Genomic DNA, 13,481 nt, shown 5'->3' on the forward strand with positions numbered 1-13,481 from the left:
AAATACAAAGTTTCCTGAAGAGGAGGCTTTGCCCTTGGGGAGTTCTTTCCACCCAGGGAGGCAAACAAGTAAAGAAATAGTTACAGTATGATGTGATAAGTTCTGTGATAAAACTATGTGTTGCTTATTATGTAGAACAAAGAAATGAGTTCAGTTGGAGTTGACATTTAGAGAAAGCTTACAGTGTGTTCCGGGACAAATGCTACATATGGGGGAGTTTGGGGATCCTTGCAGAAGGTGGTAATAGTGATAATAGCATTCACTGTGTGCTGGGCACCGCTCTAAGCTTTTCACAAGCACTGCTTAATCCTTTACAGCTCTGTGAGTCAGGTAGCACAGTTAGCTTGTTTCCCAGAGAGGGAACAGAAGCATGGAGTGCTTTAGTAATTTTCCCAAAAGTCACACAGCAGGTAAGGGGCCAGAGCAGGTGAGATGACAATCGAGGAAGGAAAAGCATCCCAGGCAGAGGCATAGCCTTTATAAAGGCACAAGGAATGAAAACTCTCCCACTCCATGAATCTGGGCAGAACAGGGAGGGGATAGAGAACAGAAAGGTCGAGGGGATGTCTTTGGTGGTTGTAGATGTCTTTGAATTTCAGGCTTAACAGGGGACTCAATCATAGGTGAAGAAGTCCACTGGGCTGGGAGTGTGGTGCTTGCCTATCATCTGCAAGGGCCTGTTTTTCCATCCTCAGCATTTCAAAAACAAAAACCAAAAAATACTCTACTGGTGATTGTAAGCAGGAAAGTGTACCCAGGGGTATTTAGCTCAATAGGATCCTGAAAGAGTGGGAGGTAATCTTTGGATCCCTAAACCTTGCCGCCCTTCAGCCTAAGAGACAGAGGAGCCCTCTGCCAACCTCCTCCACTGAGCCCTCTCCTAGTTTCTTCAGGATTCAGGAAGAGATACAAAAAACAATCATAGAGGAGGAGCTGAAAGGGTGAGAGAGATGAGGTCCGAATCCAGGTCTCAGTTCGGACCACACCCCTTGGGCCCCAGGCAAGGAGTGACCTCACTGTTAGTTTCTGCCCAGGCTTGAAGCAGGTGGCAAGCAAGACCACGTGGGGATGCTGTCCTAGCCTGCAAGCCTGTCTTGTCACACCCTAGTCAGTTGGGAGCTGTGTGGGGGTCTCGTGCCTCCATTTACCTTGCCAAGTCTCTTTAAAACAGGAGGCTTCTTTCCCCCATAAAGACGCCGGCAGTCTTAAACTAATATGGGCAGGTCTCCTACTGGGACTCAAGCCTATAGGTTCCTGGGTGGAAATGCAGTGTTTCATGGGTGGAGACCACGACAGCTACACCCTAGACTCCCCAGATCCTTTAACTCTCCATCAAGCCCACTGCTGGTCTCTTTCTCAAGCATTTCTCTTGGCTAGTTCGCTGCGGCGCCTTTAAACCCTCTTGGCCCTTGCCCCGCCCCCGGTCCGCCCCGTCTGAGGCGGGACCCTCCAGAAAAACCTCTGGCCAGCCAGCCCTGGCGCACCACTCGCCGCTGCAGCCCCTGCCGTGCGTGTGTCGTTATCCCGCCCTCTTGGACGGTGAGCAGGACCCGGGGACCAAGGCGGGGGGCACTAGATAACGTGGTATCTAGAAAGCAACAAGCCAGAACTTCCAACTTGCTCCAGGGATCTTGGGGATGTCGGGTTGGAGCCCAGGCAGGGTCCGAAGGCTGCTCTGCCCCGCCCCGCGCTGTCAGGTCCCCGTGTCCTGACCGGGCATTGCTGGGCGATGAGATCAGGCGAGATATGCTAGTGCTTAGACGGGGCGTCCGCCTGGAGCCGGGGCTCAGGCACCAAGCCCCACCCTCTGGCTCCCGCGCCGCGTCCCGGTTGGGAGGATGAAACGAGGGCGTCGGATGTTAGCTGGCTGGTGGCGACCAGCGGAGCGTCCAGGCTCTGGCGCTCACCTCGCTCTAGCTCAGCGCTCCCGGGTCTTCACGCGTGACCCTTCACTTCCTGGTTCCTGGAGCACGTGTGGCCACTGCCTGCCCACGGCGACCTCAGGCCATCTTTCCTGTACCTGCTGCTGACTCGCTTTTCTGGGGACTCGGAGCGTGGGTTGGGGCCGGGGGGTCTTGATGCATGGGTCCCAGTGGCCTCGCCATCTGTGAAGCTCCAGTCGTCTCCAGGAGACTTCTTCGACCTCAGGCAATTTCGGGGGTGCTGCCCTGATGGCGCCCCTGAGTGCCCTGACTTTTGGGGGGTCGGTGTGGGAGAATGGCTGCTTTCCAGGCCCTCCAAGCCTTGCCTGAGTCCAGCCGCCGCCCCCTCCCATGCCCCCTGCTGCTGGGAAAGCCGGTGGTAGCCGCGGGCTGCGGGCGGGCTTCCCAGACCACTGCGTCACCCCAGTGGCGGGCCGGGCGGTGGGTGACTCATCCTCAGTAACGGCCCAGGGTGTGGCTGTGGGGGTGGGGGCGGCGGCTGCAAGGGGCTGGACCTATAGGACCGGAAGTGGCATGCTACCTTCCCCAACTCCGCAGGCCTCCAGGAGACTGTACCCGGAGGTTCTGGGGGAACACGGCATCAGCGGGGCAAAAAGAAACGGGGATCGAATGTGGAGATGCGTTGCTGGAGGAGACCTTTGGTGTGGATGGGTTCCCCCCGGGTTCTGCCTGTGACTCAGAGCACCAGTCAGGGACTTCTCCCCGTCTCCAACCTCCAATCCCCCTCCCAATTTCTCATTACTTAACCCGCAAACCTCAAACTGCTGAGGAGGCCAAGGTAGGGCGGGGCCTGCAGAACGCTACCATTTCAGAACCAACAAATAGTCTTTGTCCATGCGCCCCCCCCCACCTCCACCATGGCCTCTGCCCCCCTGGAGATTGGCCCCTAATCCTTTCTTCATTCCATTCCTTTGCATTCCAGGATTTTCAACTATGGGGGCTATCTCAGAACACACCTTGCCTCCCCTGTATGGTTCTTCTGAATTACCTTGAACCTGCTTCTCTATCCCAAACTGGTGACTTGCCAGCAAATGCTCTCTACACCCTCTGCAGCCACCTTCTTGAGGAGTCCCTGGCATCTAACTGTCCCCAAGAGCTGCTGAGAAGATCCCACTTTGTGCCCCTGTGCTCAAGAGTCTCTTCACCATGAAGTCTGTGGAGTGGGTGTTCCTGGTGCCCCCACCCTGCCTCCAGTGTTTGGTACACAGAAACCATAGCAACGGCCTAGCCTCTACCTCCTCCCCTCCTCTGGAGCAAGCCTGTGGCTTCCTGTTTGTATAACTTCAGCTTTCTCTTCTGCTTAGGACTCTAGGTGGTGAGGGGGCTGCCCCTTGGGTTGGGGGTTGCCCTAAAGCTGCCCTTTAACCACAGTCCTCCCACTGTCTTTCTGTGGCATCTCTCTTTCAGAATAGTCCCAACCCCAAATCTGAGCTGGGAAGTTCCTTGGTATTCCATCTGTGTAGTCAACGGAGAGTCCCTTTGTCTTCCCAATTTAACGCCCCAGTCAGGAACTCTGAAATCCCCCCCACCCCAGACCAGGAAGGTGTTCCCCTTTCCTTCAGCCTTGGCTTTCAGTAGGGTGAGGTGAGCTCCAAGCCCCGGGGTTCTGGGTGGGGCTGGGGCTGGGGCTGGCTTGCCTTTGGTGGCCCCTTCTCAGTTTCCCCACTATTGTAACATTGTGGGTGGGTGTGGGTGGGGGGAGAGTTGCCAGGGCTGCAGTCAGCTCTATAGGGACTCACTGTCCACCCACTGCCCAAGTTGTTCAGCTGTTGCCTTCCTTTTCCCCAGCTCTGGGTATCTCCCAAACCTGGCTTCCAGCTGGGCCTGTCTCTTCTCCATCCTGATGGGAGACTTGATGTTTTCCCTTCTTTTGAGAGAGGGCACAGGTAGGTTTCTACCTAGGGTGGGCCTCTTCAGCGGCAGCAGCCGCAGCCCATCAGCTGCTGCCTGTCTAAGCAGGGTGGGGAAGAGGAACAGCTGCTGGCCTGGCTGGGCCTAGCTGGGACTTCTCCTTCCCAAAACTCTACCCTGTGGCTCTGGCACCCCGGGGCTATAGGGCAATGGACCCAGAGTGGAGCAGAGATACTACAGCTGGAGCCCGGGACCCCGCCAGCTGTGTCCAGGCCCCAGAATTAGGGAGGGGCCCTAAACATTCACCCTTCACCCTGAGGTAGGTCTGGGTGGCTATATCTGTCTTACCCTGGTTGTGGGGGACACCGGAAGGTTTGGGGTCCTTCCCTTCCCTCTTAACTCTGGTGTCCGGGTTAATGATTCTCCTGCCCTTTATGTACCTGTGCTATAGTGCTCTCTGAACCTCAGGCTGATTGGCTCTCTAGAAACAGCCCTGAGACCCAGGTGACCTAGAGAAGCTGCCCCCCAAAAAAGAGGTCTGGAAGTTGGACAGGGAAAAGGGGGTTTGCTAATGGTAGTAACTCTTAGCCCCCTCCTCTCCCTACCGTCTTCCAGCTACTCCTCTGAGGACACAAGTTACAGGCTTTTATAGACCGAGTGGTGGCTGAGCCGCAGCCATGCCACCCGCCTGCCTTCCCTCAGCTGATTGTGTGTAGGGCTCTGGTGGTGTGGGTTGAGACCCAGACTGACATTTATCTGGCCCAGCTTGCAGGCCCGGGGGGAAGTGGGGGCTGGGTCACTCTTAATGAGGTTTAAAAATAACTGATTTATGGGGAGGATTTCTGCCGGAAATGTGCAGCTCGATAAGCTGGAGTAGAAGGCAGCAGCCATATTGTTAGGTGGGGGAAGGGTCCGTCCTGAGACGCACAACCTCTGGGGCTGAGGGGTGTGAAGCTCTCTGAGGCAGCCTGGCTCCTTGTTCTTCATCAGAGCCCCGAGGCCCATTGAGGGGGTGGCGGGATTACTTAACCTGGGGGTGCTTCAGAGAGGGAGCCAGGATGACTTCATTCCTTCAGTCTGACCTGGCCTGGAGCCAGATGTGGGAAGAAGGGGTGGCTCCCGTTCCTGTTCTTGAGCACAGGTACCTACTTGTCCTGGGGATCCCCTTTTGTGAGCAACCAACCAGCTCCATTTCAGAGGAAAGTGGATCCCCTCTAGGGAGGTGCTGGGGCAGGAAATGGGGGGTCTGTGTCCGTTTTCTATTTCTGGTTCCCCTTGGCATCAGCAGCAGCACCAGGATTTGCTCAGCAAGCCCCTGGGCGAGGAACCTCAGCAGTGAAGTGGTGGTAGAAGGCAGGCTGCCCACCGCAAGGTGCTTCCACCTCAGGCCAGTGGTCAGAAACCACCTCGTACTTGCTAACCAAGGTCCTCAAAGTTCAAGAAACCCTTCTGTGTGCTTCCCCATTCTTCCCTCTCTTCCCATGTTTTCCGGAAAATACCACCCAAGGTTCCTGCAGTACTGTCCTGTTGTCGCTACTGTAACAAACTACTACAAACTTAGTGACAAACATGTAGTATCTTTAGAAACCCCAACAGGAATCTTAACTAAGATCCAGGGGGTAGCAAGGCTGCATTCTTTCTGAGGGGATGAGGGTAGATTCAATTTCCTTACCTTTTCCGGCTTCTAGCCACCACCTGCATTGCATATTCATGACCCTGCCTCTTTCACTTACTAAAGATCCTTGTTTATGACATTGGGTTCACTGGGATGATCTAGGATAATCTCCCCATCCCAAGATCCACAAGTACTGAGAATTAGGACATGGACACCCTTTGGGAGTCATTATTCGGCCCACCACAGATCCTGGAAGGGAAAGGAGAATATATTTTGATTGCCTGGTTTTTTCAGGATGATCCCTTTGCCTGCTGAAATCTGCCTCCCTCTTTCAGCAAGCCCTCCCAGACTGCTTCTGCCCATTGTCTTCTGTTCATTCCTACTACATGTGATCTGAATCGTGCAGTTTGCTTTTGCAAAAGCTGACCATCCCAAATGAGGATCTGTACCTCCCAATCGTTTACCCCATATTCTATTCCAGTGGGTCTTATGCTTCATGCCAGTAAGAGAACAGTTTGTTCAAATGAAATTGAGTGGGAATGCTCAATATAATAGACAGACTGCTTATCGTGGTCTGGGGGGAATCCAGAGATTGTCCATGAGGCCCCACATTTCCCAGAGTTCTGAGAAGTTCTACTCTAGCCCACATCTACGTCTAGGGGTCAAGGTGAAGCTTCCTTTATAAGGCAGCAGTTCTGTTTCTCAACCATGTCCTCCCCCTGGAGACCACGGTGTCTGTCTCCTCAGACAGAGTCCTCCACCGTGTGTGTGTACACAGTATTGACCGCAGGCCTGCTTTTGTCCTTTTACTAGCTTCCTGTAGCCACCACAGCTGTTCAGAATGGCCAACAGGGGACCTACATATGGCCTGAGCCGGGAGGTGCAGCAGAAGATAGAGAAACAGTACGACGCTGACCTGGAGCAGATCCTGATCCAGTGGATCACCAGCCAGTGCCGCAAGGACGTGGGTCGACCCCAGCCTGGACGTGAGAACTTCCAGATCTGGCTCAAGGATGGCACGGTGAGAGCTGTGCCCTCCTGGATTGGAGATGCAGGGAGAGCAGGACGGGGTCTGGGGGCGGGATTTAGGATTAAGGAACCGAAGAAGGAAAGAATGAGGGCATGCAGGCCCAAGGTCTTCCTTGGCCTGAATATTTTTTATCAAGGATGAGAGGACCCACGCTTTCTTCCCTCTACACAGAGGGAAGATAAAGAGTGTGTGTGCCTCCTCCACCCTGAAGAAGGCTGTATGTAGGTGACATCAAGGAAGAACAGCGCTGAGAAAGAACTGTGGGAGGGTAGGCTCTAGGCAGCGGTACTGGCGTAACAAGGAAGGACTAGACACTAGCCGTACACTCTGGGCTGCGGGGCAGTGTGCTGGGCAGGAGGGCCCCTGAGGCTTGCTCCAGGTGAAGGAACCTCTCTGGCTCACTCTCTCTAGTGCCGAGGGTTGTACCTGCTGATCTGAAGTTGGCATATCCTCACCTCTGGATACCTGCTGTCCCCACTCAGGTGCTGTGTGAGCTTATTAATGGACTATACCCGGAAGGGCAGGCCCCCGTGAAGAAGATCCAGGCCTCCACCATGGCCTTCAAGCAGATGGAGCAGATCTCTCAGTTCCTGCAGGCAGCCGAGCGCTATGGAATCAACACCACTGACATCTTCCAAACGGTGGATCTCTGGGAAGGTGGGCGAGGGCCTGGGGGCTGTCCTCCAGGACATTTCAACCAGAGAGAAGGAACACATTTTGAGCTTTTTGAAGACAAAGAAGGGTTTGTGTGTGTGTGTGGGGGGGGGGGTGGGTGGGTGGGTGTGCGCCTAAGTGTGTGTATGTGTTTCATGGAGGAGTTGGCCATGTTGGGGCTTGGAATGGGAACAAAGAGTAAAACGAGTTTGGAAGCCAGGCCTGGCTTAGTGAGCGAGGAGGAACTCTGTCATCCAGGATCTCAGCCGTGCTGAGCCAATATATTCATCTTTCCAGGAAAGAACATGGCGTGTGTGCAGCGGACGCTGATGAACCTGGGTGGGCTGGCGGTAGCCCGGGATGATGGGTTCTTTGCTGGGGATCCCAATTGGTTTCCTAAGTAAGTATTGCTAGGGGAGCCACAGAGCCCTGCCCATTCCTTTCCCTAGGAAATATCTGATGGCTCTGTGGCAGCAAGATTTGCAAGTTGGAGGCTAGCTTCTGCCACTTTGAGACCCTGCCTCAAAATGAAAAAAAATATCAAGAAGAGGGCGGGTTTCTCAGTGATGGAGCGCCCCTGGATTCAATCCCTAGTCTCAGTACCTCAAAAAGTAGCCACAAAACCAAAACAACAAAGCACTTTCCTGTCTTACTCCATCCTTACAGCTCCCTGGGGTGGTAAGTGACTGTCCCTTTGGAGAGGTGAGCAGGTGGCTTCAGGCAGCTCAAGGACCTCAAGGGCAGAGTCAGTGCCAGCCCTTGAGCCCACTATGGAGCCTGCGCGCCCTGTTCAGGGAAGAGCTGTACTGGGGCAGCCTCTGGCTTCCTTCCAACCAGCATTCCCCTCCCCATCCAGGAAATCCAAGGAGAACCCTCGGAACTTCTCGGACAACCAGCTGCAAGAGGGCAAGAACGTGATTGGGTTACAGATGGGTACCAACCGTGGGGCGTCTCAGGCAGGCATGACCGGCTACGGAATGCCACGCCAGATCCTCTGATCCCACCCCGCTCCTGTCCTCCTGTGAACGGTTAATATATATGTATTTGTATATTTTAGCAGTGACATTCCTCAAGAGCCCCTGGAGACCTTCAGCTCCTCTCTGCCAGGGTGGGGATCCAACCTGTCCTGTTGGCTGCCTCTCTTCCTGTGCTTACTAATACATTCCTTCCCCACCCCCATCAAAACTGGATCGACTGCTCCCTGGGACCAAATTCTGGGGGCAGGGGTAAATCTCCCTCTCCCCGCTAGGCCTCTCCTCCTTGCCTCTGACCTCTCCTGACCCTGAGTTCTGCCCTCTCAGTCCGTTCCTTGGCTGGAAGTCAGGGATGCTGCCCTCTGGCCCGACGCTGGACTGGCCATCCTTCCACAAGTATGCTTCTCCCACAGCTGTGGCTGCGGGGACTTAATTTATAGGGAGGGGCCTTCGGCCACTGCCACCCGAGCCACAGCTGGGCTGTACTCACGGCACATCTGGGGCAGCCTTCTTTAGCAGAGGTCCTCTTGGCTTTTTATTTTCCACTCCCCTCTATGTGGCCGAGGGGTGGGGTTGAAGGGACAGAGGAGGGAGGGCTGCCCACCATGGGGTGAGGCTTGAGAAATACGAGTTGGCTGATTTAAATAAAGAATCCCAGTGTTTTTTTGGATGGACTCTGGCTGTGTCTAGGGCCATTGTGCCCACTGTGGGGAAGGGAGGAATACTGGGCAATGTGCAGGGAACGGTATAGGGGAGAGGGCAGAGATAAAAGACTGCTGTGCTGAGCTCTATCTTCAGGGGCCTCCCCCATCCTCTTTTGTTCTTGGTTAGGGACAGGCGGGCTGGGATTGAGAAGGGATAGGACCTCGCCGCTGTCCTTGGGCTGAGAGCCATAATGCAGAACGGCGTGAGTGGGCAGTATTCACAGGAAGGTGAGGCCCGCCCAAATGATGAACCGGGCAGTCCTTCCTGGTGCCTCCAGCTGGGCCCACCCCTGCAGCCCAATCAGCTTCTGAGTCCCTGCAGGAAGGTGTAGGGGGCTGGCGTAGCCCTGGAGTCCTGGCAAGTGCAGCTGTCTCCAGGTGGGAGGCCCCTCAGGCAGCCTCGGGGTTCAGGTGGCCTGGGTTGGAGTAGGTCACCGCCAGGTTGGAGGCTAAGGTGGGGTCTGCAGCCATGAAGGGGAAGTGGAGCTGGGAAATGAACAAGAATGAATTGGTGGTGGTGGTGGCTAATGGGAAGAGACCTTGATCTATCCCAGGCAGCCACCTGTGAGCTACGTTCTGGGGAAAGCCTAGCCAGGTGGCCTCGGACCAAGATAACCAACTTTGGGTCAAACTTGTCCCCAGTCCTCAGTCCCACCTGGGCAAGAACGTTGCACGCACAGTTTCAATCCCCAAGTGTTACCTTACCCCCGAGCTATGCTCATCAGACCTGCTGTCTTCCCAGGGAGAACTTGAGGGACCCTGGGTTGGGCTCTTGTATTAGGGCCCCCCCACCACTCCATCAGCCAGCCTCAGGGACCTGCCCACCCTCATCCTTTTCCCCTACCCTGTTTTGGGCATTTCTCTCTCCTTGGAGGAGAAAGACACAACATGGTGCCTGAGCATGATAGATTTTGCAGGGTTCATAAGCAGAGAACTTGTACTCTCCACCCCACCCACACACTCCCCTGCTTCACTGTGGCTACCTCTTCTGAGTAGCACCTACTATGTGCTACCATACCACGGTCCGGTCCGTGGATCTCAGCCTTCTCCCGACACCACACTGTGGGAAAGTTGGTATTTGCTTGCTTGCTGCTCTCCCATGGGCTGTGGCACAGATAAGATAGGCTGCAGCCTGTGTGCAAATTCCCAGGGGATTAGCTATCACTCCACCCCTTTATCTCCCATTTAGGAAGGCCTCGGCGAATGCCAGTGGGAGAGAGGGATGTCATTGCAGAGAAAACACTGAATTCACTGATATTTATCCCCCCTCCCCAAGTTTCAACTTTCTCTGATTTAACTGTTTATAGCTATACATTCTTGGTGACACACTGAACAGTTTTCTGAGACGTGGTATGTCCCAGTGCTAACCCTTAGCCATCTCTTGGCAGATTCTCACAAAAGTGTGAGGTGGATGTTACCATATTATTATTGCCCCTATTTTATCCCCAGATGAAGACATAGATCTCAGAGAGGACGAGAAACTTGCCAAAGACTGCACCGCAATTAAGCAGAGAATCAGGAATTTATCCCAGGTCCACCTGACTGAAGGTCCAGCTGAGCCTGTGCAATTCCAGGCTTAGCCAGAAGTGGAGCTTTGGAGGGACTGGGGGATGAAAGGTGTTGGAGTGGGGTTCATCTGTAAACTAAAGAAAATAATTCCTCATAAACCTGCCGTGAAAATCACATGCAATCCATGTGGCCAGGACTTTGAATAGTGAATGCTAGCACGTAATAAGTGCTCAAGAAACATGGGGGAATAAAGGTGGGGTTTGTGTGGACAGTCAGCTGGGAGAGAGCTGATGCCAGGACCTATCACCCTTGCTCTACTGAATGGGGTCAAAGATGCTTTGAGTAGCTCTAGCTACACTCCTACAATAACATTTTCAAGGCAAACTGGCTTTCAGAGGTACTTATCTCCCTTCTGGCTGCAACCGCTATCTACCTGCCGAGTTTTGCGAAGAATCTTCATGCCTCCTCTTGATACATATGGTGGGCTCTGTAACTTTCTTTTGGAACTGACTTTCATTTGGCCTCTCCAAGTTTTTGTGTTGTTTTGTTTACTTTTTAGCAAAAACAAAACAAAACAAAAAAAAACTGTGAAACCTGAGGTCACAGTTTCATCTATGATTTGACCTCCTTACTTCTCGAGCTACTCCTTCAGGCCCTGGAGCCCAGACTGGGTCCCGGCAGTGTGAATAGGAGAAAGAGCTCTCTGTATAGCATCCCCTCTTCTTGTCATCTCCTAGCACTCCATTCTCCTTGGCTTTCCACACTGGCGTTTGATAATACTGCACTTATTGGCCTGCCCCAGCTAACTAGAACAGTCTCCTCCAGGTCTCACCATGGCTCACTCCTTTATCTCCTTCAAATGTCCTAATCACCCTATTTAAAATTACATACTCCACCCTTAGCCTGTATCCTATCCTCTTCCCCCGATTTCATTTATTACCTGACACCAAATATGTTTTATTTATTTTCTGTCTCCACCCATAGAATGTACACTGCACAGAGGCAGATTTTTGTTGGTTTTGTTCTTGTAGTGATTGGCATGTTGAAGGTGCTGAATAAATATTTGTTGAATGAATGGATGAATGTCACATCACCCTCCTGTTTGTGATTCCCCTAGACGAGTAACACGGTGCCCAATCAACCCAGAGTCCCAACCACCCAGCTTGTCACTGGATCTGAGCTGAAACTCAACTCATTTCTCAGGTCTCATGCTTCCCTATCGCTCAGTTCCAAACAATAAAAACCCAAGAACCCTCACTCTCTGCAGCCAGGGGAGTGGAGTCTGAGAAGGGAATAGAGGGTGGTGTGTGTGCTCTGGACAAACGGAAGGCACATTGAGGAATTGGGGGGTGGGAGACCAGGGAAGGAGAAAGAGGTAGAAGCCAACTTGGGTTCATGTACTGTTTGCCTCCAGCCTTGAAATGGAAAATCACTGTGGGGATGGAGAGAAAGTAGGATTGGCTCACGGTGGCCAATGGGAAGGAGAGTTGGGGAAGGGAGCTGGGGAGGAGGAGGAAGAAGAGGGCTTCTGACGCTCCACCCATTTTGGCTCACCTGTAGGTAAAAAGCATAGAGCTGTACAGTCTGTTCGTATGCAAGTGAGTGTTCACCCAGGTGTATGGGAATTCAGTGCACTAGGGCTTCAGGTGGCAGGAGCTGAGTCTGTGGCTTGTGAAGCGGCTTCCTATGCGTATGTGTTTAGTCAGGATTGAGGATCACGCACAGAGGTGTTGGTCCTTTGTGCGTAGGCATCCGTGTTTGTACATGATTTCACAGAGAACAAAATGTCCCATCCCTTCTTCTACAGCTGAAGGAACCCTTTGAGAACTTGGCAGAAGGCCCAAGGAGCAGTGAAACAAGGAAAGGTCTGGACAATAGGACCCCAGAGAGGGAACAATAAGGGGCCTGGGATTAATTTTTTTTGAAGAACAGGCTAAAAGAGTGAATTAGTAACTGTCTCCTTGCAAAGAAATGGGTTTTAGTCCCAGTGGTCAGGGAGGTAGATTAGAAGAAAATGCCCTGAAATTGCATCTAGATAAATGTGGGTTAGACAAGGAAAAATGATCCCCTTGACTCTGAAGTTCATTAGCTTCTGGAATCTCAGAAGGGTCAGGGGGAAAGTCTTCAATAATAGGTAAAAATCTCATCTCCTACTGGAGGAACATGGGCGGTTCTGCCTGGGAATGCTCATTTTTTTTTTTTTTTCATTCATAAATGCATTCAGCAAGCACTGAGATTCTACTCTGTGTCAGACCTTATGGGGAATGGGTCACTGATACACGATCTCTGCCTGAAGTGTTCGGGGTCCTGTAGGGAGATAAGACATGGACAGGGGCCGCGATGACTCAACAAGACAGTGACCCGTGCCTTTGGAGGAATGCAGGTAGGGCTCTCTGGGAAGCTTTCTTGAACACTCCCACCCAACCTCTGGAATTCCCAAAAGCCTTGGGAGACCTTAGGGATTATCTCCCTTGATCTGCCCAGGGGAATGGGAGAGCTTGCTGGGATTGCTTCTCCAGAAAAAGGAGCGGTCACTGGCTCTGGGCTTAGAGGTCAAGTTTCAGTGTGGGGCTATGGAGAGGGGCTATTCCTTTCCTTCTTTGGCAAGAAGAAAATGAAGCTCAAGTTATTTGGTGCTCTCTCTCTGTAAAGGAGAGGGAGAGGGGTCAAGAAAGACATCCTTTGGTTTCAGCAATGCAACAGGATAGGAAATTCAGGAGAAGTGGGTACTATCACACAATATCAAACCAATAGTCCCAGGTTTCAATTTTGTGAATATTTCAATGAAATTAACACAGGTGCATTAAAATAGGTTGGAAATCATAATCTAGAGCTTATGTATATTATTAATTGATATTTTAATTACTATATTACAGTATAATTATTATATCAATAATATAATAATATAAATATAACAATGAATATCATATTCCAATAATATAATAACATATTATTGCTATAATATAGTTCTCTTTATATCATATAATTTATATATTAAGGGTTTTTTTTTTTTGATACTGAATACTGAGCCCAGGGATGTTTTACCACATCCCCAGTCCTTTTTATTTTTTATTTTGAGATCCTCTTGCCTCAGTCTCTGGGTTACAGGTGTATGCGACCACAGCTGGTTGGATTTAAGTTTTTATAGGTGTTCCACATCTGTGGGAGAAAAATGAGTTAATTTCTCCCATTTTACAGATG

The 13,481-nt window shown here is 52.1% G+C and overlaps 1 protein-coding gene across 1 annotated transcript; it reads left to right on the forward strand.

Annotated features, from left to right (window-relative positions):
• Nucleotides 1-1,405: 1,405 nt before the first annotated feature.
• On the forward strand, nt 1,406-8,737 carry Tagln2 (transgelin 2). Its single transcript, XM_005339382.3, has 5 exons — nt 1,406-1,539; nt 6,223-6,430; nt 6,922-7,096; nt 7,391-7,493; nt 7,950-8,737. Exons 2-5 carry the CDS (start codon nt 6,251-6,253, stop codon nt 8,089-8,091), a joined length of 600 nt encoding a protein of 199 aa, XP_005339439.1. The 5' UTR covers nt 1,406-1,539; nt 6,223-6,250; the 3' UTR covers nt 8,092-8,737.
• The last annotated feature ends 4,744 nt before the right edge of the window (nt 8,738-13,481 follow it).

Source organism: Ictidomys tridecemlineatus, chromosome 11 (genome assembly GCF_052094955.1).
Source record: "Ictidomys tridecemlineatus isolate mIctTri1 chromosome 11, mIctTri1.hap1, whole genome shotgun sequence".
Lineage (NCBI taxonomy): Eukaryota > Metazoa > Chordata > Mammalia > Rodentia > Sciuridae > Ictidomys > Ictidomys tridecemlineatus.